At 43.3% G+C, this 27,845-nt stretch overlaps 1 protein-coding gene across 1 annotated transcript in view; it reads left to right on the forward strand.

The window, feature by feature from the left end:
- The window catches only part of LOC126198968 (semaphorin-2A-like), a 747,394-nt gene that overhangs the window by 569,156 nt on the left and 150,393 nt on the right, over positions 1-27,845 (forward strand). Inside the window, exon 3 of the mRNA XM_049935625.1 lies at positions 9,359-9,410. Within this exon, the coding sequence (XP_049791582.1) occupies positions 9,359-9,410 (52 nt within the window). The remainder of the gene's footprint in view (positions 1-9,358; positions 9,411-27,845) is intronic.

The following is a 27,845-nucleotide window of genomic DNA, read 5'->3' on the forward strand; positions in this document are numbered from 1 at the left end:
CACAGCACTGACAACACAGAAGCAGCCCAGTTACAATATCTCTGTATTTATAACGACTCTTCATCTACTGTGTCTCTGATCTTTAACTAGGACTAAAGGAACATGGGAATGAGAGTTATTAATTATGCATTACCAGGCGACAACAGATAAAAATTTAAAGCTTAGTTTTAAGAAAACATTTCGCTAATCGGAACTAAGAATTTTCAAAACAATGTTCACCGTTTTGGACATATTTTGCTAGTTCTAAGTTTCTCTTGAGTCAGTTTCTATATGTTTTTTCATCTTCAATTTTTGAACTTTTGTGTCCTGGTAATTTATAATTAACATATCTCATTCTTAAAGTCCATTAATTTTAATTACAGATTTGATGATGGGAGTAGACAAAGAACCTTTATAAGTAAAGGTAATTACTGAGCGATCTAGATGGCTTTATTCACAAAAATATCCAGAATTAATTTTTCCAATTTTAATACCCAATCTGAGATTGCGCTCCGTCTCTGAGGATCTTACCATCGACATTACGGTTTATGCGAATCTTTCTTGCTTTCTCTTTTCTTTTGAAGAGCGACATTTAATGCCACTGGCGGTTTAAGTAGGTCAAATAACGGCAAAGAAAACAAAAGTGATACTTGACCGGGACACGTACTGGGAACTGGTAATTCCGCTTGCGGACAGCGAACACTGTGCGTGCAGTGATGTGGGAGCAGCTGCTGGCACTGCAGATTTCAGAGCGCGGCCACTGCGGAAGGCCACAAGGGCGCGCGTCTCTCTCTCTCTCTCCCTCCCTTCCTAATGACTGCCGCTGACGTCACAGCGTGGCTCACAGTTTGGGGCCCTTAGCGCTTCGCCGCTGCAGGTCACACGCAAGAGCGCGCCGTCTGCAGCGCAGCCTATCCCTGATGACGTGGCGGGGACTGCGCAGGAAGCTGCTCGTTCTGCGCACCAAGCACCACTGTTCACTTGCAGACAGGGGCCTCTCAGGCATTCTGTCTGCTGACCGTTCAGCTAGCCCTAAACTCTTCGAACCGTGCCAATAGATCGATATGAACTGATCAAAACAGATGCGATGGACTCACATAATGTCGGGTGGGCCACAAGGATCAGCATTAAGAACATTGTTATACTTCATATTTATGAACCACTCATCTTCGATATCGATAATGGCTCTCACACTCCGGAAGCACATTGTACGCTGTTGTGACTCTTCGCGTAGTATTAAAACTGTGTTCTGCACGTAATTCCGTATGGCACGAAGTCCAGGTGCAAGTCATTCAGTTGAGGTCACGTCGGCTTCTTCCTGACGTACCGCAGTAATTCCACAGTTTAACCTGGAATCAGTACTACTATCGTTTCTGCCGAACCTTCACGTAATTGAGAGATGAAGACTAGGCTAACGTCAGAAGCAGATATTGCGTGTCCGATGGGATTTGTTGCCGCGACCTTTCAGCTTCCAGACACGTGTTTTGTCGCTTCTTGACCAACAGGTACGTTAATCTGTAATTACTTTTTGTGATTAATGACATTAATGACTGCCGTAAGCAAATTTATTACCATTAGTAGTTATGTAAGGATAGCTGTATCCTTGATGTAGGATGTGAGGTGCCTATTACGATGTATTAGGAGCTGAATATCCTGATCTAGAGTAGATAAATAAAACAAATGTTTTGTGCATTAGTTGCCCCACAGATTGTAGGTATCTGGAAAACGCCGGAGGTGCTAGTGAAATAGATATTAGTTCGCTATGGCGTTCAATGATACGAGCATCAGTTATCATAAATGAACGTGATGTTCATCATAAAATCAATAGTGGCAATTAATAAAAATTAAATTCCAGGCTGTTCGCTATTCTGACATTACTCCTTAAAAGATAGAATATATATATATATATATATATATATATATATATATATATATATATATATATATATATATATACTCCTGGAAATGGAAAAAAGAACACATTGACACCGGTGTGTCAGACCCACCATACTTGCTCCGGACACTGCGAGAGGGCTGTACAAGCAATGATCACACGCACGGCACAGCGGACACACCAGTTACCGCGGTGTTGGCCGTCGAATGGCGCTAGCTGCGCAGCATTTGTGCACCGCCGCCGTCAGTGTCAGCCAGTTTGCCGTGGCATACGGAGCTCCATCGCAGTCTTTAACACTGGTAGCATGCCGCGACAGCGTGGACGTGAACCGTATGTGCAGTTGACGGACTTTGAGCGAGGGCGTATAGTGGGCATGCGGGAGGCCGGGTGGACGTACCGCGGAATTGCTCAACACGTGGGGCGTGAGGTCTCCACAGTACATCGATGTTGTCGCCAGTGGTCGGCGGAAGGTGCACGTGCCCGTCGACCTGGAACCGGACCGCAGCGACGCACGGATGCACGCCAAGACCGTAGGATCCTACGCAGTGCCGTAGGGGACCGCACCGCCATTTCCCAGCAAATTAGGGACACTGTTGCTCCTGGGGTATCGGCGAGGACCATTCGCAACCGTCTCCATGAAGCTGGGCTACGGTCCCGCACACCGTTAGGCCGTCTTCCGCTCACGCCCCAACATCGTGCAGCCTGCCTCCAGTGGTGTCGCGACAGGCGTGAATGGAGGGACGAATGGAGACGTGTCGTCTTCAGCGATGAGAGTCGCTTCTGCCTTGGTGCCAATGATGGTCGTATGCGTGTTTGGCGCCGTGCAGGTGAGCGCCACAATCAGGACTGCATACGACCGAGGCACACAGGGCCAACACCCGGCATCATGGTGTGGGGAGCGATCTCCTACACTGGCCGTACACCACTGGTGATCGTCGAGGGGACACTGAATAGTGCACGGTACATCCAAACCGTCATCGAACCCATCGTTCTACCATTCCTAGACCGGCAAGGGAACTTGCTGTTCCAACAGGACAATGCACGTCCGCATGTATCCCGTGCCACCCAACGTGCTCTAGAAGGTGTAAGTCAACTACCCTGGCCAGCAAGATCTCCGGATCTGTCCCCCATTGAGCATGTTTGGGACTGGATGAAGCGTCGTCTCACGCGGTCTGCACGTCCAGCACGAACGCTGGTCCAACTGAGGCGCCAGGTGGAAATGGCATGGCAAGCCGTTCCACAGGACTACATCCAGCATCTCTACGATCGTCTCCATGGGAGAATAGCAGCCTGCATTGCTGCGAAAGGTGGATATACACTGTACTAGTGCCGACATTGTGCATGCTCTGTTGCCTGTGTCTATGTGCCTGTGGTTCTGTCAGTGTGATGATGTGATGTATCTGACCCCAGGAATGTGTCAATAAAGTTTCCCCTTCCTGGGACAATGAATTCACGGTGTTGTTATTTCAATTTCCAGGAGCGTATATATATATTTCTCAGTATCTCCATACGTGTAATTTGTCATCTTTCTGGGGAAGCTAGGCTACTTTTGCATTAATTGCCTCATATGAAAGAATCTGACGGAAAAAATATACCAATTTCTTTTACACAATAAGTCAGTGGGATAAAGCTGATCTTCCACCCGCTACCCCTGTGGTCTTCCTCTGAAACACGTTATAACGTTGACTGCAGTATCATGCTGCGGTGGGGTAATATTTCGTGGATGGATACTGAAACTGTACGCTGTTAGTGTTGCTGTCTAGTTTATCTATGGATTCACTAGTTATTAATTACATTATATTAATATTCCGCATTGTGCAGGGTACAAGTACTTATTATTTAAATTTTTAAAGACAATTTTTTCATTCTTCTCTGTCAGCTTTGTTTGTAATCACGGTGCATACAGTTTTAAACCGCGCATATCGTCAAGTAGAATCATTATTTACACTTGTATGTCTTCAGGCGAAAATACATTGACGAGAAGAAATTGCAACAGCAAAAAATAATGAATATAAAGAAGTGAAATTTCGGGAATGCATTTGTCTAGCTGAGACATTTAACTGATTAACATTGCAAGATGACAGGTTAACGTAAGCGCGAGATAAGCCGTTGCAAATGTGAAATTCTAGTACATTAATACCCGATGTAGCCGCCAGACAGTTGAAAGCAAGCACGCAGATGTGCATGCTTTGAGTTGTGCAGGTGCCGGGTGTCCGTTTGTGGGATGGAGTTCCGTGCTTGTGGCACCTTGTCGGCCAACGTAGGGACGGTTAATGGATGACGCTGGAACGGTCGCCGCGATGTCCCATATGTGCCCGATTGCAGTAGATCTGGTGATCGAGCAGGCCGAGGCAACGTGACGAAACTCGGCAGAACGTGTCGGGTTAGAATAGTGGCACGTGCGCGAGCATTTCCATGTTGGAAAACGCCCTCTCGAATGCCGTTTATGAATGCAACACAACAGGTCAAATCACCATACTGATGTACAAATTTGCAGTCAGGATAGGTCATAAAATCACGAGAATTCTACTGCTGTCATAGGAAACCACATCCCAGACCGTAACTCTAGATGTAGGTTCACTGTGTCTTGCACGCAGACAGGTTTGTTGCAGGCCCTCAACTGGCCTTCTACTATGAGACTTCCTGGCAGATTAAAACTGTGTGCCGGACCGAGACTCCAACTCGGGACCTTTGCCTTTCGCTGGCAAGTGCTCTACCAATTGAGCTACTCTAGCACGACTCAGACCCCCACCTCATAGCTTTACTTCTGCGTTCCTCGCCTCCTACCTTTCAAACTTTACAGAAGCTCTCCTGCGACGGGGAGCGAGTCGTGCTTGGGTAGCTCAGTTTGTAGAGCACTTGCCCGCGAAAGGCAAAGGTCCCGAGTTCGAGTCTCGGTCCGGCACACAGTTTTAATCTGCCAGGAAGTTTCGTACCAGCGCACTTTCGGCTGCAGAGTGAAAATCTCATTCTGGCCTTCTACTATCCAAAGCCGGCCGGAGTGGCCGAGCGGTTCTAGGCGCTTCAGTCTGGAACCGCGAACCGCTAGGGTCGCAGGTTAGAATCCTGCCTCGGGCATGGATGTGTGTGATGTCCTTAAGTTAGTTAGGTTTAAGTAGTTCTAAGTTCTAGGGGACTGATGACCTCAAATGTTAAGTTCCATAGTGCTCAGAGCCATTTGAACCATCCTAAAAACACGGCCATTATTGGCAAGGAGGCAGAACCAGCTTTCATCAGAAAACGCAACAGACCTCCACCCTTCACTCCCATGAGATCCCGCTTGATAGCACTGAAGTCGCAAACGGAGGTGGTTTGGGGTCAGTGGAATGCACGCTATGGGCCGTCTGGTTCGGAGCTGTCCTTGATGTATCCGATCTGGAACATTTGGTTGTGTCACTGTGCTGCCAGCTGTCTCTGCAATTGCAGCTGCAGATGTAGTACAATGTGCCACAGGCATCTGCCAAACGCGGTGGTCTTTCCACTCGGTAGTGCCCCGTTTGGAGCCCGGTCTTGCGACCGTACGTTGCGTGGCCACAGCTATCAGCAGTAAAGTACAATGACTATATTCCTGTTCCGTCTATCTGCAACATCGCAGAAGGAAATCCAACTTCTCGTAGCGCTACTTCACGACCTCGTTCAAACTCTTTGAGGTGTTCGTAATGGCCGGCCGCGGTGGCCGTGCGGTTCTAGGCACTTCAGTCCGGAACCGTGAGACTGCTACGGTCGCATGTTCGAATCCTGCCTCGTTCATGGATGTGTGTGATGTCCTTAAGATAGTTAGGTTTAAGTAGTTCTAAGTTCTAGGGGACTGATGACGTCAGATGTTAAGTCCCATAGTGCTCAGAGCCATTTGAACCATTTTTTCGTAATGGCGTCTTTGTCACCTCAAACGCATTCTCGACTAACATCAACTGACCACGTCCAGTCTCAAAAGTAAACAACGCTCACGACGGTTACAGCATGCATTTGAAGAAAATCTGATTTGTATCCTCATAGCCGGCCGCGGTGGTCTAGCGGTTCTAGGCGCTCAGTCTGGAACCGCGCGACTGCTACGGTCGCAGGTTCGAATCCTGCCTCGGGCATGGATGTGTGTGATGTCCTTAGGTTAGTTAGGTGTAAGTAGTTCTAAGTTCTAGGGGACTTATGACCACAGATGTTGAGTCCCATACTGCTCAGAGCCATTTTTTGCATCCTCATACTGACACTACTAACGCTTCTTTTAGGTGACTATCACGAAAATTGAATAGACATCTTTCAGATGTCGAAAGACACCTACTAACTTTCGTTTATGTAGCACAACCCTTCCTTGGTGTTGCGAGTTTTTTTGCATTAGTGTACATACTGTGTACTTGGTATCTCCATATGATACCCAAAACATTTTATGTGTATTTTATCATCCTTATGGGTAAGGTAGGCAACTTTTACATTGATAGCCGTAAACAAAAGCATCTGGGGCCGAAAATATATTCATCTATTGACACAATATCTCAGTGGGATACAGTCGACTTCCCCCCTACCCCGCCCACATCACCATCGTGCTCTTCCTCTGAAACAAGGTATAACGTTGACTGCAGTGATCATACTGCGGTGGAGCAAGATTTCTTGCATGTATGATGAAACTACACACAAGTAATATTGCTGGCTAATTTAGCTGTGAATTCGCAAGTCGTTAATTAGATTACATTAACATTCTAGTCGAATTAAGTTGGGTGATGCTGAGGGTATTAGATTAGGAAATGAGACACTTAAAGTAGTAAAGGAGTTTTGCTATTTGGAGAGCAAAATAACTGATGACGGTCGAAGTAGAGAAGATATAAAATGTAGACTGGCAATGGCAAGGAAAGCGTTTCTGAGGAAGAGAAATTTGTTGACATCGGGTATAGATTTAAGTGTCAGGAAGCCGTTTCTGAAAGTATTTGTATGGAGTGTAGCCATGTATGGAAGTGAAACACGGACGATAAATAGTTTGGACAAGAAGAGAATAGAAGCTTTCGAAATGTGGTTCTACAGAAGAATGATGAAGATTAGATGGGTAGATCACATAACTAATGAGGAGGTATTGAATAGAATTGGGGAGAAGAGGAGTTTGTGGCACAACTTGAGAAGAAGAAGAGACCGGTTGGTAGGACATGTTCTGAGGCATCAGGAGATCACAAATTTAGTACTGGAGGGCAGCGTGGAGGGTAAAAATCTTAGAGGGAGACCAAGAGATGAATACACTAAGCAGATTCAGAAGAATGTAGGTTGCGGTAAGTACTGCGAGATGATGAAGCTTGCACAGGACAGGGTAGCATGGAGAGCTGCATCAAACCAGTCTCAGCACTGAAGACCACAACAACAACATAACATTCCGCATCATTCAAGATAGTTCTTTTTATTTTAAATTTTTAAAACGCAGTTTTTCGCTTTTCTCTGTCAGCTTTCTTTCTAATCACGATAACTACAATTTCAACATGCACGTATCGTAAGGTAGAATCATAATTTACCCATATATGTGTTCCTGCGAAAATATTTTAGATTGTGGTACATTTGCGAGATAAATGTTTTAGCTCGATATACAACACATCAGAGGGCGCCTTGAAGTGGAATGGCCAATTCTGAAACTGCTAGACGTGCTGTTTGCATATGACCTTAATACCAGGTCTCCATTGTATTCGATTTTTGGAGCGTCGGACAAACGCACAGTCAAAAATAATTATTATGGTTCGATTGTTCATTGGTGGCAAGTTCCACTGCTCTTCAGTGCTACGTACCACAACGGTCCTTTCGTTGCTATGCACTCACAGTTCTTTGAACGGGCCGTAAGAACCATTGTTGCAGCATTGGTACAATACTCACAATGAATGTTTAAATTTAAGGTCAGTGTCTGACAATGTCTGTAGTTCTATGTGTTAAGTAAGCGTTATTACTGCTTCTTTTCTAGGATATCTTAGCTCTAGACCGAAGCTCTAAAGAAAGTATTGAAGCTCTAAAGAAACTTAATTTTGCAGCTCAGAACAGCATAGAAAGTGCTGAAACGTTTCTGACAGACTAAAAATATAAATTTGTGCCTTCTGGCAGACTGTCTTCTTCGTGGACCTCATGGTCTAGAAACAAAGTATGGTTATAGGATATCAATAACATTTACAACATATTTTTACATCGCACAAGGTCTACCTTAACCAGTCCAACGTTATCTGAGAAGCCATAATAAATTGAGGTTGAGCATTTTGTGGTTTGAGTCAAGCATGAAAGTTCGGAGAAGGATATTTTAATTCTTCTTACGGTATGTTTTAAGGGAGAGTATACGAATGTAACAAGAAGAGAGACTGTAAAAATCATTTTGGCGCATAGAGTGGAAGCGTGTGTTGGCAACAGCGACGCAGCCGTTGTGCGGGGATCGACCGGCTTAGCGGTAATGGAGAGGTTTAGGCTGTGCGCCGACACAGGATTTAGCACTCAGATGACTTTCCTCTCAACACAGTAATAAAAATTACACCGCGGGAACACTTATCACTGTATGGTAATACATTGTTTTTCTAATTCTGCTTTAAGTGTGCGACCTCATTATGGAAATAACTATGCAAAAAGTATGGCTAGGACGGTAAGTGCTTTCCTGCTCTCATTCGGCTTAATCGTTTGATAATTGTAGATTATGAACAACATTAATTCGTTTTACATGTATTTGAGTTCGATTTATAAAGGCTTGAAAATTCCCTTCACTCACCTCTATCCACTTGCAACGACGTAACATGCAAAGTGTGAACTTCATGAAATTATGCAGCCGAGGCTCAATTCTTCTTCAGACCTCATACTATTATTTATTTACATAACGCCGGTGGTGTGAGAGATACAGTATCTCAGTTTATGAGAATATGGAACGAATATCCATTAACAATTTTTATGACGATGGAGCTCAACAAGGGATTACTCCCCTCTGCATTACCCGTAATGATTTGTCCCCCCTGCTGTACACGTTATGCATTAACCATCACGTTCTAGTGAGGACAATATTATGAAATATAACTTATCTTACTTCTAATCCCTACAATTACATTGCTTCCAATGTCTCTAGTATTTAAGAGCTTTCCAGTCTTCACACTAGCGTTGTAATTACCATTGCAATAGATGATCTACTGATTGTTGTTGATCTGTTGCTTCAAATATAAAATGTAGGCTTGTTGATGTGCTTCAAACGCCTTTGTGTAATAAATTATTGTATATCTGTATTTATATACGAGTATACCTGACTTTCGTATGGCAAGGGTCATTTCAGATAGTTACGACAATTTAGAGACAACAGTGAAGTGTAATATAGATTACATGATAGCAGAATTATTAAGTTAATTAATTACTCTGAGGTACTGACGCATAGCCGTCTTTGATGCGAAATATTGTTGGGCGCCTGCACGTGGTATTTCGTTAGTAATTTTACTTGTATCTTCCTTAAATGTTTCTGAGATTAATGAAAAGGTAATTTCTGACAGAGGTCTTCCATTGTTACAGGGACCGAGTGTTCCGGCTAAATCTCAGCAACATCAGCCACTCCAGCTGCGAGGTGAGTTCTGATTTAGGAGTCTAAGTGGTTTCTTACCGAACATTGTTACACCGTATCTGCCCACATTTATACCCGTGTTCGTGCGTGGTATTGGATATTTAGTATCCCACTACGAATTAACACGTAGATTCAAGACCAGTGTAATTTCCCATGTTCACAACGTCATCTAAACACAATGAAACAGAGATGTTAGCCGAGATTTAAACGAAGTCTCCTAATTTAAAAGAATACTTGCGAAAATTATAGTTAGTATGAAACATTGTGCCAGACAATTTGAAACATTGCTTTAGGTGTTAAGTTAAATGCTCGTTATCTTTCTACCTTCGTCATCAGATAACCCTGAAGAACGTAGAATCCTTAAAGCATACTTCATGCCTGCTCTTCATTTCTGCTACCTTTATTCCGACATCTGTTCTTCTGCACTGCTTCTTCCTATTGTCCTTTAAATGAAGCACTTAAAAACGTAATTAGCTCCAGGCAGCCGGCTGGGGTGGCCTAGCGGTTCTAGGCGCTACAGTCTGGAACCGCGCGACCGCTGCTGTCGCAGGTTCGAATCCTGCCTGGATGGATGTGTGTGATGTGGCTCTGAGCACTATGGGACTCAACTTCTGAGGTCATTAGTCCCCTAGAACTTAGAACTAGTTAAACCTAACTAACCTAAGGACATCACACACAGCCATGCCCGAGGCAGAATTCGAACCTGCGACCGTAGCGGTCTCGCGGTTCCAGACGCAGCGCCTAGAACCGTACGGCCACTTCGGCCGGTGTGTGTGATGTCCTTAGGTTAGTTAGGTTTAAGTAGTTCTATGTTCTAGAGGACTGACGACCTCAGAAGTTAAGTCCCATAGTGCTCAGAGCCATTAGCTCTAGACGGGTGACTGTAACCCGGTAGACAGGACGCCGTTTTTGCATTCATGGCTCCGAAAAGTAAATCTAATTTGATACAGTTTCTTAGCGTTACGTTGTCGAATGTTCATAGAGTTCGTGTTACAGCGAATACTGTCAGATCGCAGTTATCCTTTAGCATTTGTTGCGGCTATACTTGGTGAGTCAGTCTCACGAAAACGCCTAGATTACTTACTCGGATCGGTGTTGACGGCATAATATCGTTTCGTGGGGCTTTACAAACTATTTCTTGAAACATTCTGACAGGTAAAACTGTGTGCAAATCCAGAGATTTGAAACCAGCGCCATTATTCTCTGAAGTAATGCTGTTACCGACTAAGCAGCCCACGTACAGCTCACAACCTGCCCTCACTCGTTAAGTCCCATGGTGCTCAGAGCCATTTGAACCTTTGCCCCCACTCCTTCAGTTCTACTATTGCTATTTCGGGGGGGAGAGGGGGGGGAGGAGGAGAGCTGTGTTCCGCGTCTGTGATTATTGATACGTAGCTAGTGACAAAAAAACTGAAGCCGTGTGGGTGGCTCGTGAGTATCTGGATGGATAACTTAATCGACCAGCGCGCTTTCCGCGCTAGGAAAACTTCATGGTTCAACAGTGTGGACTCGCAGGCGGCACACGGTTTTAATCTGCCAGTATATTCAAATCGTAAACTCCGTTGCATGCAAAGAAAAATTATTTGGCGGGTCACCTGCGTTATAGTACACAACAAATCAACAAGTAATAACTAAACGAGATTCGAGTGTGACGGAATAGTTCGGCAATACCGGATAGCGCGTCTCTTTGTTGCGACACGTGATGTCTCCCATGTTGCTCTATCAAGTGTGTCGGAGCTTGTCAGCATTGATTTCCTTGCTGTTCTAGAAACGTTGTGTTTCAGTCTTGTGAACTTTCGGCAAGAAAATTTTCAAATATTTTTATCAAATGCCGGCCAATGTAGCCGAGCGGTTCTGGGCGCTTAAGTCCGGAACCGAGCAGCTGCTACGGTCGCAGATTCGAATGCTGCCTCGGGTATGGATGTGTGTGATGTCCTTAGGTTAGTTAGGTTTAAGTAGTTCTAAGTTTAGGGGACTGATGACCTCAGATGTTAAGTCCCATAGTGCTTAGAGCCATTTGAACCATTTTTTGTATCAAATATTAGATGAGTGTCAGTTATAACTGCTGTAAAGCGTATTCCACGAGTATTATTTTTGTTTATCAAGAGAATGGATATTCTTCTAAGTTATTTTGCAGTGAACACTTGGTGTGTCGTGGGGCGATCACTCTGTTTTTAAAATAATTGAAAAGTCACGATCGCTTCAATCGTTTATTAGATGACCGGTTTCAGCACTCTGAAGGTGCCATCATCAGATCTGTGAAGGTATAACATAACATGTTTGAGGGAGGGCTAACATGAGTTAACTATATACATTACAATTATTACAGAACTACATACCTGAAATGTGGATTAACATTTATATAACCATATGGACATCATGGCATATGAGGCAGACCATCTGATAAAATCATTGTCACAACCAATAAAAAATAATACAAAACTGCTCTCGTGGTCGTCCTTTCCATAAAATATAAAACTGAAGTCACCAGATAAAACTACCACTGCTCGCCTAACACCGCTCGGCATCATCACTGCCCTATTCCGCGCAGGCTTACCTGCTGTGGTTCTAGCGGTTCACAACCGGCCACCAGATAGCGCTGTCCAAGCAGCGCATACACAGTTCCACGGAATAACCACTCATTACAACTGAAACACAACTTTACTATAACTGCTTGTCACATACCCATGCAAAGCCTACATTTGTGCATACATTTCCTGTACATACTACAATCACTATAAAGTGCGTCAGTTACAAAGTAAAAGTATCTGAGGCACAGACATTATCCATTAGCGCCTTACAGAACTACGTATTATAATTTACCTTGACTCATATAAGGACGTCAGGAATATGCACACAGAAAGCTGTTCGTAACACGACTTAGGTACAATGTGACGAGCGGTAAAAACCTGTATGCCGGGCTTTACCTGTCTAGGCACTACGGTCATAGGTATTGCAAGCGCTAGAAAAGAACATATTCACTTGCTATAAAGTCTCTCTCCATCTATACATTCGTTATGTGCAAGGTACGAATCAACTACGAAAACGGGCATAGGCACATGCAATTAAGGAATGCCAGGTCAGAAGAAAACCGAAGGGCACAAGAACAGGGGGGAATGACATGCAGACCAAGATGCACCGTGGCTCTTCTGTTTCCCGATTATACCGAACATCTAAGCGTTGTGATGCAACAGTTACTTGCTTTTCTAAGTGTTGTTGTGCACCTGCTCCTTGTCCATCCAGAAATGTTTGTCTAGGCTTGGAGAGGTCATTGAAAAAGAATGTGTTCCATAGAGGAAGTAAAGCCGGGACCACATCTGCACTAAACTGTTCACCAAAGAAAACTCAGTCACCCTTCGAACCAAGAGTTAAACAACTTCCTAAAGGAAACAAAGATTCTAAGAAATAAGAAAACTCCCAATAGATAAAGAAACAGAACCTCTTCAAGAAATTTCAGTTTACTTCCAAGGATGACTCAAACGGCCATCATGAGTCTTTCCAGTTTGATGCAACGTCTTAAACTGACTTGGCACGAGCTGCTGTTCCGGAAGACAACGTTGCTGATCGTCGTTCTACGCTCACAAATTTTTCGAAGGTGGGACAAACATAGGACCAATGTTTGGTCATCTCTTTATTGGCCCTCACTGATTACACTGGAGTACAGAAAGATAATTACAAGGTGCAGTGAAGAGCAGACGAGAAAGACGCAAAAAAGTAAGTAAACGGTTAGTGTTTCAAACGTAATCGCCTTCACTGTAAAAACACTACTGACCATTAAAATTGCTACCCCAAGAAGATATGCAGATGATAAACGGATATTCATTGGACAAATATATTATACTAGAACTGCCATGTGCTTACACTTTCACGCAATTTGGGTGCATAGATCCTGAGAAATCAGTACCCAGAACAACCACCTCTGGCTTGGATGGCACGTACAGGTGCAGCTGCCCATGCATCTTCAACACGATACCACAGTTCGTCAAGAGTAGTGACTGGCGTATTGTGACGAGCCAGGTGCTCGGCCACCATTGACCAGACGTTTGCAGTTGGTGAGAGATCTGGAGAATGTGCTGGCCTGGGCAGCAGTCGTACATTTCCTGTATCCAGAAAAGCCCGTACAGGACCTGCAACATGCGGTCGTGCATTATCCTGCTGAAATGTAGGGTTTCGCAGGGATCGAATGAAGGGTAGAGCCACGGGTCGTAACACATCTGAAATGTAAATTCCACTGTACAAAGTGCCGTCAATGCGAACAAGAGATGACCGAGACGTGTAACAACGGCAGTCAAAATGGTGCAATGTATGCTGATTTCCTACGTAATGTTCTACAAGATGTTTCACTGCATGAAAGAACGGCGATGTACTTCCGAGATGATGGATGTCCGGCACATAGCTCGCGTGCGGTTGAAGCAGTATTGAATAGCATATTTCATGACTGGTGGATTGGTCGTCGAAGCACCATACCATGGCCCGTATGTTCATCGGATCTGACGTTCCCGGATTTATTTCTATGGGAAAAGTTGATGGATATTTGCTACCGTGATCCACCGACAACGCTTGACAACATGCGTCAGCGCATTGTCAATGCATGTGCGAACATTACGGAATGCGAACTACTATCTGTTGAGAGGAATGTCGTTACACGTATTTTCAAATGCATTGAGGTTGACGGACATCATTTTGAGCATTTTTTGCATTAATGTGGTATTTACAGGTAATCACGCTGTAACAGCATGCGTTCTGAGAAATGATAAGTTCTGAAAGGTACATGTATCACATTGGAACCACCGAAATAAAATGTTCAAACGTACCTACGTTCTGTATTTTAATTTAAGAAACATACCTGTTACGAGTTGTTCGTCTAAAATGATGGCCCTATGTTTGTGACTATTACAGCGCCATTTATCACGAAGCGAAAAAAGTGGTCCAACTAAAACATTCATATTTCTTTACGTACTACACGAATATGTAATAAAAATGGGGTTTCCTATTTAAAAAATTTATCCGTTTGACCTATGGCAGCGCCATCTAGCGGGTCAGCCATAGCGCCGTCTAGTTTCTCCCTTCTAGCTAGACAAGTTTCGTTCTTTGTAGTTTTTTAGTTTGACGCTTATTTCGTGAGATATTTGGCCCGGTCACGATCAATGGACCACCCTGTATAATGTACCACAATACGTTGGAGGCCTGTATGTTTTAGGTTAGGCCATTTTAATCAACGTAGTAATAAATTATGCTCACAAATGTAAGTAATGTTCTGTAATACCCGAACCTCGTATGAAACTCATTGGTTAATCTTGAGAAGGCTACAGACCATCAGAATCTCCGCCAGCTTTAAATTACGTTGACAGCATTCATTTAGCATGATGGCATGTTAACTATAACTGTAAAAAACTTTAATACCACTACCTCTTAACACGTTTCGCTGCTGTCAGATTTACCGTGACAAAGACTCTGTAAAGAGAAACGGGACACGAATTACGGTCGGGTCTAGAACAAATGCGTTCTCCGAACGCACTCGCCGTTCCCATTGTGTATGGGTTAATGGGTTATTACCGTTACTAACGGGCTGTGCACGAAGTCGTTAAACAGAGTGGCCTCGTTAGTAGGCGGCCACACCGAGTAGTTTCGCCTCAGACGGCGCCGGTGCGCACCCCTCTCAGCGCTGAAGTGCTGACGCGCCGAGCGGCGACATAATGTACAGTAAACAGGGAGCCGCCGGGATGCGGTCTACTTGTTGGCGGGAAGAGGGCGCCGCGGCTTTCCGATCCTGTAGCGCTTTATTAGCCGAAGGAACTGTTAACTGCCGCCTGGTCCTCTTTCCTTGTAATTACCAACCCCCAAGGTGAGAGTAGTGTTCCTGCGCTCTTCTGGAAGACATTTAATTTTCCCCTCGATGACCTGCGTTAGCCCTTACATGGGAAGGAGGCAGTGAGCTGCTTCGTTCATCGCTGAAACAGTAATTGGAAACAGCGATAATGGCCGACGTAAACATGTCGTTCGTAGGTACAAATTCAGAATGTACTATGGACATCAGGGCCACAACAGAGGGGTTTTGAAGTAAATTTTAATAAAGTAACAGAAAATTACATACTGTTATAACTTGAAGCACAGTTAATGGAAAGACTTTGGTAACTACCCATTATTCTATGATTTGTAAGGCTATATTTTCACCAATGCAGCACTTGGGCGTACATACTGATCAGAATTTTAACTGGAAGAAGGCTGTCACTTCTTAAACCATTCATTTCATCCATTTTTGTGTTTTGCATCATAGTAAGGCTCTGACAGAAACAAATTACGAATTTTACGCACTTTTATTATACCCATTGAATAATGCCATTATAATGTGAGCTACCGGTATAAAGCGACATATTTTTCTATTACATTTTCGTAAATATTATTAGCTATAACGTACAATGTTCATTTTTCTTAATTACTTATTTGGGGATTACTATTATTAACAACAATGTAACGCATATTTTCAAGCTATTGTTTTCTCCAGATTGTTAGTTTCAAATCAGGCGTTAAAACGAATGCATCGTCAAATGCAAAATGCGTACGCACTTCTTAAACACAAAAAAACTGATTACCGTTAGCACGACAGTACAGTGTAGTGTGCGTTATCACATAGCATTTTAAAGCTAAAGCTTACGATGGAAAAACTAAACAACACTGTCTTTGCTGTGTCTGTAGAAAAATAGAAAATTAAATTCCAATATGAGTTACTTTTTCAAAGTACATGAGTGAAAGAGGAGTGTATTCGATATTGATGTTCTGTGTTAGGTATTTTCAATGTGATAGGTACCGAACATCACTTTTACACAATATTTCAAAGAGAAACATAGGAGAAAGTGTACGCCTTTGTTTCATTTTTGCGTGGAATGCTGTCTTTTCATTTGGTGCTGTTGATTAATTTTTCTAATACAGTAACTGGAACAAAGTTGTGTCATAGCAGTATGCTATACAGCACTTAACAGTAAATTTTAAACCTGCGCAAAATTTTATCTCATTCATTATCCAAGACCGTGCCCGATTTTATTGAACAACTTACAGTGTTGCTACTTCTTTCTTCGCTTATTACGGGTTTTAAAATTTTGCTAGCATTTTATTGCTGTACGTACTGCATAAACATAAGAAAAATTCCTCTTCAGTTGCACTCCACAAATACTGTACTGCAAGTATTGTAGGTGTATTGTATTTCTGCTACTTTTTGGAGCGTTAACTCTGTGGCAGCTTGAAATTTACAGATAAGAAACTTTTATCGAAAAACAAAGCAAAAACTCGGTTTGTGTGGGTATCGCCTATAACGATCGTAAACCGTCGATTCCTTCTACAAGTTTGTAACGGGTTTCTACTGTATAAAGATGTTGATGATTACAACACTAGTCCCGGCGGAGTTCGAGTCCTCCTTCGGGTATGGGTGTGTCCTTAGGATAATTTATGCTAAGTAGTGTGTAAGCTTAGGGACTGATGACCTTAGGAGTTAAGTCCCATAATATTTCACAAATTGCAACACTAGAGCAATAAATAACCACCATTACTCTTCGTTGAAAGCGTATTGAATAATGGTACTATAAAATACGTGATCACTTGCCAAACGACTTAAAACCTCTGATACACACAGCAGAACTTTGGCGAAAGACTAGATTACTCTCTGTATTCCGCAGAAGAATATAAATTGGAGTTTATGTATTCCTTCAGAAATGGATGCAACCGTCATTAAACTACATAATTGTCACGAAACTTCCTGGCAGATTAAAACTGTGCGCCCGACCGAGACTCGAACTCGGGACCTTTGCCTTTCGCGGGCAAGTGCTCTACCAAATGAGCTACTGAAGCACGACTCACGCCCGGTACTCACAGCTTTACTTCTGCCAGTACCTCGTCTCCTACCTTCCAAACTTTACAGAAGCTCTCCTGCGAACCATGCAGAACTAGCACTCCTGAAAGAAAGGATATTGCGGAGACATGGCTTAGCCACAGCCTGGGGGATGTTTCCAGAATGAGATTTTCACTCTGCAGCGGAGTGTGCGCTGATATGAAACTTCGTGGCAGATTAAAACTGTGTGCCCGACCGAGACTCGAACTCGGGACCTTTGCCTTTCGCGGGCAAGTGCTCTACCGGGCGTGAGTCGTGCTTCGGTAGCTCATTTGATAGAGCACTTGCCCGCGAAAGGCAAAGGTCCCGAGTTCGAGTCTCGGTCGGGCACACAGTTTTAATCTGCCAGGTTCATATCAGCGCACACTCCGCTGCAGAGTGAAAATCTCATTCTGGATACATAATTGTCACCATTACAAAAACCTGTCTATAAATTGTTACTCGTTTTTAATTCGGTCATCAACAATGAGATTGGTTTGATGCAATTCTCCGGCTTCCCAGCAATACACTTCGTTACGACGTATCATCAACGGTCTGCCTTATATCTGGGCTTGACTGTGCTAATACTTCCCTGAGTCGTTGCAGGGTGCCATCGTTATTTACTATGTCACACATACAGAGCGGTGATTTTCATAAACCTTGTTCTGATCCCAAGATTTATTCTTTATGTTACCCTGTGTATTTTTGCGAGCTTCTTCATGTTTCCCTACCTCTGCGATAACTAAATCTACCAGTCTCATCAACCTCCGCCATGCGCCGTAAGGTGGATCACGAAGTATGCATGTAGATGTAGATTTAGAAGGGTATTTATTGCAAGTGTAATACTGAGCCATCCAACATTTTCACCTGTTGCGTAGTCCGCCCCCGGTAGCTGAGTGGTCAGCGTGACGGAATGTCAATCCAAAGGGCCCGGGTTCGATTCCCGGCTGGGTCGGAGATTTTCTCCGCTCAGGGACTGGGTGTTGTGTTGTCCCAATCATCATCATTTCATCCCCATCGACACGCAAGTCGCCGAAGTGGCGTCAAATCGAAAGACTTGCACCAGGCGTACGCTCTACCCGACGGGAGGCCCTCGTCACACGACATTTCCATTTACCTGTTTCGTACACTTCTACATTGCCGGCCGCGGTGGCCTAGCGGCTCTAGGCGCTTCAGTCCGGAATCGCGCGATTGCTACGGTCGCAGGTTCGAATCCTGCCTCGGGCATGGACGTGCGTGATGTCCTTAGGTTAGTTAGGTTTAAGTAGTTCTAAGTTCTAGGGGACTGATGACCTCAGATGTTGAGTCCCATAGTGCTCAGAACCATTTGAACCATTTTTTGAACACCTCTACACTAGTTTTCCGTCATATAAACACGAACGTACGTTGGTAAGTATGTTGTTGTTGTTGTGGTCTTCAGTCCTGAGACTGGTTTGATGCAGCTCTCCATGGTAAGTAATGAGATGAAAATTTCGTGTAACGATAATACGTTGAATTAAGTGGAAAGGATTGTTGTCTTCTTTTTTTGTTTCTACATCTACATCGATATTCCGCAAGCCACAGTACGGTGCGTGGCGAAGGGTACCTTGTACCACTACTTGTCATTTCCGCCTCCGTATGAACCCTAATTTCTCGTATCCTTTCTTCGTGATCCTTACGCGCGATGTTTGTTACGGCAGTAGAATCGTTCGACAGTCAACTTCAAATGCGGGTTTTCTAAATTTTCTCAATAGTGTTTTTCGAAAAGAACGTCGTGACGAGACTCTGCCAGCAACGCATGTCCGGATTCCAGCTGCCCTTTCTTGTTGTTGTCCTTCGGGAAGGATTTGTGTCCTAACTTCTTGACACACTATTGTCCTGAGTCCATCTCGCCACCACTCGTAATGCCGTCATTGCGCTTCAAGAAATAGTTTGGGCAATGGTGCTCCCATGTCCTTCCTGCGAATTGTTCGACATTTCTTAAAGTCCTGACCATTCTCGTGCACGTCCTCTGAGCATGTTGTGTTACGACCTTCATCTAGAAAGTCCCTCTTACGTTCGAAGAACCTGATAGCCATCGTGCACTCTCACACTGTTGTTCAGTTCTAAGAATGAGTTTTCTGTACTGAAAATTCTATAAACATGCTCCCATAAGGAAGATGTTTTAATCAACATATCCCACAGGCATTAAATACTTCAGTATCAGTTCGATAGTGTTCGCCGAATGCGATAATGCTTTAACACTTTCTGTCTGCGTCATGTCTTAATCTCTATTCCCTTGGAGGTGCAGATTTCTACAGCGTGAGAAGGAAAATATAAGAATAGCCTGCATATTAACATTTTTTGTCAAGTGAATTGCTGAAAGTAGGTGTTCTTGAATCAATTTTTTATACTTATTCTAGAAATAACTACCGTTTTTACCTATCAGGTCAGGTTTTTACACACAATAAGAACTTATATTTTGACAATTTTCACTTCTGAGCGCCCAAATATATTCAAACACCATATCACACAATCTTAGTTTTTAATCAAAATACATTTAAAAAAAAAATTAAAAATACTCCTCAGAACTCTCCCAATTTGTTTCTTGACTACCTTGTATAAAAACAAGAAGTCAACAGTATTACATAAATTTTTAAACTTTCTCTTATTTCACTTCCTTGCAGATCCTTGTGTTTGACGACTGTCCCTCTTCAACATCCAACAATGGTCGGAAAACGTAGTTGCTGTCCAGAGCCGCTGGTACCTCCTCTCAATATCTCTTTGTAAACGTTCACTCTACTCTTCAATACAATGTCTGAACTTTCCGGATTGTGGTCGACATGTGAATGCACAAAGTGGACTTTCACATTCATTTAACAACCCATCTTCTTGAAATTTTGCAACTTGTTTTAACAATGGTCTTGTAATTAGGATCTTTGAAATTCCTTACTTGAGGACAAAAAAAAAGAAAGAAAGAAAAAAAAACGCCACTCGAGCTTTCAGTTTTACTCATGTGGTGAAGGAAAATTTCGTGGAAAGGTACTCGATGCATGTTCCATCCCTTCCTTTGTCCACAATCTAAACCTTTCCACGCAATAGCGGCAAACTGTCTCTGGCGCCCATCCCTTGTCCTGTCACCAGGTTTCATTTTAAAATAAGCATGGTAAGCTTTTTGCACAAAGTCTGTTTAGCCACTTCATAATTCCCAAAACGTAATACAAAATATGTAGATTCTTTACACAGATGCCTCTTGACATATTAGTAATTATCAACAGTAGGCGAAGTGTTTTATTAATACTGTTTTAAATATGCACAATAATCACAATATAGCACTGGTAATAGAAGGATGTGAGATAAGCAACACTTTCAGGGTCACACAACAACAACTACTGACAAATTTCCCTCCAAAATTACGAATAACCTAATTGCAAAGCAACAACTAGCATCAACAGGTGTAACAACTTAAAGGTATAAAGGGCCGTACTGAGAAATTTCCTTCCAACAATACGCATAACCTAATGGCACAACAATATATCTTTGAAGTCAAATTGCGGTGAAACTGTACGTGATAGGAAAAAACTGAAAACAGATTTGGAATCAGCCTAATCAGTTGAGGTAGTATCACATATTAGTTTTCAGGCATCTGATACCATGAAGACTAGTGACAGTAGAATACGTAGAGCAGGGATGATCACGCTGTCGATTGTCGCCAATGGACTTCACTAAATCGCCGCTGAGAGGTATAGAATTTCTATATCCAGTTCTAAAAAATTATAGGAAATAAAATTCTTTCCTGGCGTAAAATGAACTGCAGCTTTTCAAAAAACCATCACTTTCTGTTTAAAATTGTTTTATAAAGACTTTTACTGACTTTGCGGCGTGTAACAAAAAATACATAACTTGATAAAAATAATGTTCCTTATCTCAGTAAACTATTACACGAATTTCCATTAAAACATAACTCGATGTGAGTAATCGGCGCCAAATTTCCGTAAACTTAAACTTTTGTTCTTTCGGAGTTAAAGTGACAAATTCGCAACATCACACTGATAGCTGACTCCAATTCTCTTTACATGAGGCTCCAAAATTACAACGGAAGGAACAGGAACAATACGTGATCATTGTTCTGAGGGACCACAGCCTTCGACAGGTTACGACTTTTGTCCAGATATTCGACAATGCCATCTGTTTTTAAAAGAGTTTAGTTAGTCGTCAAATTAAAAGAGGATAATATAATTTCTGGCATGACGAAAGTCGCACACATATAGTTCGAAACATAATTAATAGTTAATGACGTATGTCAAACAAACATTAGGTTGGCGGCTGCGAAATCACAACAATCGCCTTTAAGGCATTTCTGACATTCAATATAACTCTCTGTGTCTGCTGCAGCAAGCTGAAGATATAACTGAGTTCACCAGTGACTCGAATGTAAATGTAACTTTTCTCGTGCCCGATAACGACTAGGAACTTTAGTATGGTTGCCCTTCTTTTTCAGTATGTAGCATTACTACTCGTCAGAAAACACTTCTATAATTTCGAAGCCATAAATACCAGTGGTCTGTCGTCCAGCACGTAATTCCTGAGGTACATAATTTCGTTTCACCCATTGCACGAAGTATCCATACCCATCAATTTCAAAAAGTGCGAAAATAAATCGCCAGTAGGCTAGTTGACATGATAGGAGCAAAACAGCCACGTGCAAGTGAGATTCGCGCTCCGCCGGTTCCGCAGAAGCTTAAGTATACGGATAGTTCATGCATCCTGGGAGTAGAAAATGACAGCGATACTCACCTGTTACTGATTTTGATACATAACGTATAGGTCCCGGGAATTCGAAAACTTTCGAGACTGCTTTGATTTGAATTTGGAATTTTTTCTGTAATTTCCCATTTGCTATTGTAATTTTGTATTTTATTCATTAATTTTGAAGTTATATAAAAATGCTATGTTAACTGGCAATTGCAGATGCAGATTTGGTGGAAGTCTGGGGAGAGGAAATAAGTGCAGCTTGCCCTAGAGCTATTGTTGCTACCCGAATGTCGAATTGCTATGTGGAATCCTTGAATGGATATTTTATGGGACGTCGGAACCTCTTCACAAATGATGGAAGTGCAGTCTTGCAGCATTACCAATATTACATTTCTCTGAAGCATTACAGACGCTGCGTGTCGTAGCCATAGACTGCCAGAGATGTTTACATGTTGACTGAGCAATCTGCGATGCTACCTCCGGTATGGCGTGGTTGTCGGGCGACCTTATGTGTATCGCCACTAGATGGCGAAGGCATCGTTTTCACAGCGGCAAGGATCTACATTTAAGTAGTAGTTCAGCCCGTTAGCAGAAAATGTTTGTAAATTATATGCAGAAACCTTCTTTGTGAATCACTCTAACTGGTACTGAAAACCAGATCAGAATCCATACAGTAAATTCTAACATTTTCGACGGATTATGAATGCAGTATAAGTTATAATGGGAAAATCATTTTTATGTCATAGAATTATGGACAATTTTCGGATATTTTTGGGTACTTGTAATGCAAATCATCGCCAAATTCCATGATTGAAGGTTAAAGGGAAGTATCCCATAGGTTTCGTTGAATGAATTTGCGAGCATAAAAAACCAGACATGATTGCATTGACTTAGAAGCTTAAATTGTTTGCACTGCCGGGGGACCGTAGTACTTAGTACACTGATGAACCAGAACATTATGACCACGTGCCTAATAGCCGGTACGCCCACCTTTGTCACGGATAACAGCGGTGACGCGTCGTGGCATTGAAGCAATGTGTCCTTGGTAGGTCGCTAGTGGGAGTTGGCACATCTGCACACACAAGTCACATAATACCTGTAAAATCCGGGGAGGGGGAGGCCATGTTTAAACACATCCCAGATGTGTCCGACCGGGTTCATATCTGGCGAGTTGGAGGGCCACCAGATCAATTGGAACTCGCCACTGTGATCCTCGAGCCACTCCATGACACTGCTGCCGCCGGCCATGGTGGCCGATGGGTTCTAGGCGCTTCAGTCCGGAACCTCGTGACTGCTACGGTCGCAGGTTCGAATCCTGCCTCGGGCATGGGTGTGTGTGATGTCCTTCGGTTAGTTACGTTTAAGTAGTTCTAAATTCTAGGGGACTGATGACCTCAGATGTTAAGTTCCATAGTGCTCAGAGCCATTTTAAACCATTTGAACCTACGGGAAATACGATCGCCATGAAGGGTGTTCGTGGTCTGCAGCAAGTGTACGATACTCCTTGGCCGTAATGGTGCGTTGCACGAGCACCACTGGACACGTGGAGACCCACCTGTATGTTCCCCAGAGCATAATGGAGCTACCATCAGCTTGTCTGCGTCCCGCAATACAGTTGTCGTCAAGGAGCTGTTTCCCTGGAAGACGACAGATTCGCGCCCTTCCATTGGCATGGCGAAGAAGGTCTCGGGATTCATCAGACAAGCAACGCTCTGCCACTGCGCCAACATCCAATGCCGATGGTCACGTACCCATTTCAGTAGTAGCTGCCGATGTCGTGGTGTTAACATTGGCACAAGCATGGGTCGTCGGCTGCAGAGGCCCACCGTTAGGAGTGTTCGGTGCACTTTGTGTTCAGACACACTTGCTCTCTGCCCAGCTTTCAAGTCTGATGTTAGTTCCGCCACAGTTAGCTGCCTGTCCTGTTTTACAAGTCGGCCCAGTCTATGACATCCGACATCTGTAATGATGGATGGCCGCCCAACCGCACCATAACTGGAAGTGGTTTCATGCTGGTTTCGCCCCGTGTTGACGACACAGTCCATAGCACTCCTTCAACAACCTACTAGTCGTGCAGTTTCCGAAATGCTCTTGCCTATCCTTCGGGCCATCTGCCCTCTGTGAAACTCAGATTGATCGCGCGCCTTTCTACACACGGATAGCACGCTGACTCATGCTACATGCACAGTGAGTGTGTCTGGCTGGCAGTTATTCCTAGTTACGTGACAGCGCTGTCACCCGGACGGGCTTATATCGGTAATAGATCGGTGGTCATAATGCTACGGGTGGTCAGTGACGAGAAACAAATTGCCACTTGATAACTTTATCCGTTTCTGAGAAAAAGTGTCTTTATATTACGGTATATTGAAAATTTTTGCTTATGGACAGTTTGACAGTAACTGAATAAAACACAATTATAGTGCCATACGCGTTTCGCTTTTATTTTCTGCAAGCCATCGTCAGTGGCCTGGAATATGTACATATGTTTACTATTTAATTTACATTTTTGTCACTGTACCTATAGGTTATAAACAGTTCTGATGGTTTGTATTTCCTATTAAGTAGTAATGTTTTGAACTCTACTTACAGGTTGCGTGGACAATTTCTTACATATTACGCTCTTGTTGCATTTTTGGTGTTGTTGTTCTTCTTTTTATGAATGCCAGTTTGCGGTTATTTTCCCACATTCCACAGCACTATGAATTGAACCCTTGTTTCAATCCAATATTTTGGTTTCTGTTGCCGACTGTCAAATGTTTTTGCCAAAGATCGAATGTTATTGCCAAACTTTCGACTGTAATTATTGAAGTATCTGTGATCTGTTCGTGTATGTATTTGTGTGTGCATTTGTGTGTGTATGTTCTAACAACCCTACCACAACAAAGGTCAAAATTTAATAATGATTGTGGTGTTGCTCACGCTGCTAAATACTGCATTTTCGGACAACAACGAAGTTATTATGTGGCAGGTGTCATTAGAGCACAGTTAATAAAGTCATTTCATATAATAATGAATAAACTAGGCACTCATCTTTTCGTGTTTTGAACGGGCCTAGGTTTTATTCTGCTGTATTCAAAAGTTTTGTAGATGCGCTTCACTAACTATTCTTGAAGATTAAACCTTTCAAAGTTAGCACAATGGTGATGTAAAAAAATAATCAGCAGTCCGAATTCAAGTTACACTTCTTTTTCATTGCTTTTGTTGCAATGTCACGAAACACACAAAAAATTACTTCACAATACAAAACATACTTGAAAACATCTTCCTCACTGTTAAAGTTCACATTTTATAAGCTGACTACAATATGCGTCTTTCCAACATGACGTCCAAGACTTGAGTTTTATAAGGTCCGACTCTCTAACAACTAACTAATAATCGCTTACGCGCCCAAAAATCAAGTGTTACAAGTACGTCAAAGATCATAGTGACAAAAGGAAGAATACACATAAGAATAATATCATTGCAATATAAACATATCGATGTATCAAAGTACCTCTACATTAATGAAATCAAATCTGAGTGTTGTCTCAGAAATATGTTAACTACTTTACAGAAACACAGTAGAGTATTGCTGGTATCGAGAGGTTAAGTTGAGGTGCCGTAATGGTTGCGTAATTCAACTACCATTACAAAATGGCTCTGAGCACTATGGGACTTAACATCTGTGGTCATCAGTCCCGTAGAACTTAGAACTACTTAAACCTAAATAACCTAAGGACATCACACACATCCATGCCCGAGGCAGGATTCGAACCTGCGACCGTAGCAGTCACGCGGTTCCGGACTGAGCGCCAAGAACCGCGAGACCACCGCGGCCGGCCAAGTACCATTACAATGTGTGTGTCTGTTTAGATGTAATATAATATTTTTTGTGCTCTGTTTGTGTGTGTGTGTGTGTGTGTGTGTGTGTGTGTGTGTGCGTGCGTGTGTGTCTGTGTGTGTGTATTTGGGTGTGATACAATATTTGTTTTTGTTTTTGCGCTGTGTGTGTGTGTGTCCAGAAGGTGAAGGGGGAAGAGTTTTTTGTTTTATCTTATCATTTCCTTTATTAATTGTAGTAGGGAGCCTGTGCTGATGTGCCTTTGTTCGTTTATCACATGTTTGTTTTCTGCTATGGCTTTCTGGATGTGGAAGTTTTCTTGTGTTTGTATAAGATGTTTGTCATGGTTGCTTATTCTCATTATTTTCATTTCTTGTTCCATGTTTGTAGGATGATGGTTACGGTGTTTTAAATGTTCTGCAAATGTGGAATGGTTTGTTTCATACTTCCGACATCAGATATGTCGGAGAGACAGATTGACGGAAAACAAAGTGACCCTGAAAATGGTGGAAGCTTGTAGAAACCACGTAAGGTGCAGACAGAATACTTTCGACATGTTTACGGTGTCGAGCAGCTGGCGACAAATCGTCAGTACTGTGCGTCTGCTGTAGGAGCAACAAGGCGCTTCAGCCGCAGTGCTGCTGCTCCGCGGGAAGCGAGCGAGCGCAGACAGTGTGGCGAGGCGGAGGCGGCCGGCCGCCCGAGGCGCTCCGCTCATTACGGCCGGCGCGGCTAACGCGTTAATGAGTAAAGCTTCGCGGAGGCCTCTAGCCCTGTACCGCGCCCCCGCCGCCGCCGCCCCGGAATAAATTCTGCTGCGGCGCCGGACGTGAATATTACTTAGCGCGCGCATCCCGCCGCGCCGCTGTACAAACATAAAGCCCGCGGCCCGAAAATTAAATTTAAATCTCCCAATTTATGGCGACGCTGTAAGTACAGCTGTTATGAATCAGCGGCTCCGTTTTAATACTGCGCGGTCTCCGCACTGTAGGGCTACTTAAATTTTATTGCTCGGATGTCGCATAATGCCGGATGAACGTCACTCGAAGAAGCAGATGTTACACGGAACGGTCTCGGCGTTCCTTTGCTGCCTTACCAGAGCCAGAACGGATTCCTTCAGTTAGAGTGTTTAGCAGCCAACTCGTTTCACATTCAAATTATTTCTTCTCATTCTTTCGCCTTTTTTTTAAGCTTCTTAAAGCGAATGCCAGTCTCTAGGGCCAGTGTCAGAGCGAACAGCTAAATTTGGCTTAAAAGTGCCACTGTATTACACAACAGTCGCTTTTAAGGCAGTTCCCATGTTCCGTACGAATTAACGTGTCTGCTGTAGGGGATCGCCAATTACCCGAAAATAAATGTAACCTTTTCGTGCCCAAGAGCGACTACGAACTGCTGTAAGGTGGTCCTCAGTTCGGATGCAGCTGATTCAAATTGCCGTTGTATGAGACACACTCTCGAGCGGAAATCGACCAGTTAAAGCCTTGTGGGGGGGGGGAGGGGGGGGGAGAGAGATAGGGGGGAGAGGGTCTATATTACTAAAAACGATCACACGATCCCAGATACAGTTTGCTTGCCTAATGGCTTCTAGGAGCAACGAAATTTTATTTTCAGGTTTCATGTAATTCTTGGCCAAATCTAAAAGTTAAAAATCCTCAGCCGGCCGCTGTGGAAGAGCTGTTCTAGGCGCTTCAATCCGTAACCGCGCTGCTGCTACGGTCGCTGGTTCGAATCCTGCCTCGGGTATGGATATGTGTGATGTCCTTAGATTAGTTAGGTGACTGATGACCTTAGATGTTAAGTCCCATAGTGATTAGAGCACCATTTTTAAAATGCTCTCGTAATCTGCTTAGTAGGGGGTATAATTTTATACGATGTAGGGTTACCACAATATTTCAAGTATTAAAGTTCGTCTTGAGGCATCATAACTCACTGCGAGAAAATTACACAGAACATTCTCATCCAGTATTTGAGAATGAGAGTACTTAAGCGACGTCCCAAAAACTTTACGCATAATTTAAAATCTTTTCGAAACTTTACCTCGCTG

The sequence above is a fragment of the Schistocerca nitens genome, chromosome 8 (genome assembly GCF_023898315.1).
Source record: "Schistocerca nitens isolate TAMUIC-IGC-003100 chromosome 8, iqSchNite1.1, whole genome shotgun sequence".
NCBI classification, from domain to species: Eukaryota; Metazoa; Arthropoda; class Insecta; order Orthoptera; family Acrididae; genus Schistocerca; species Schistocerca nitens.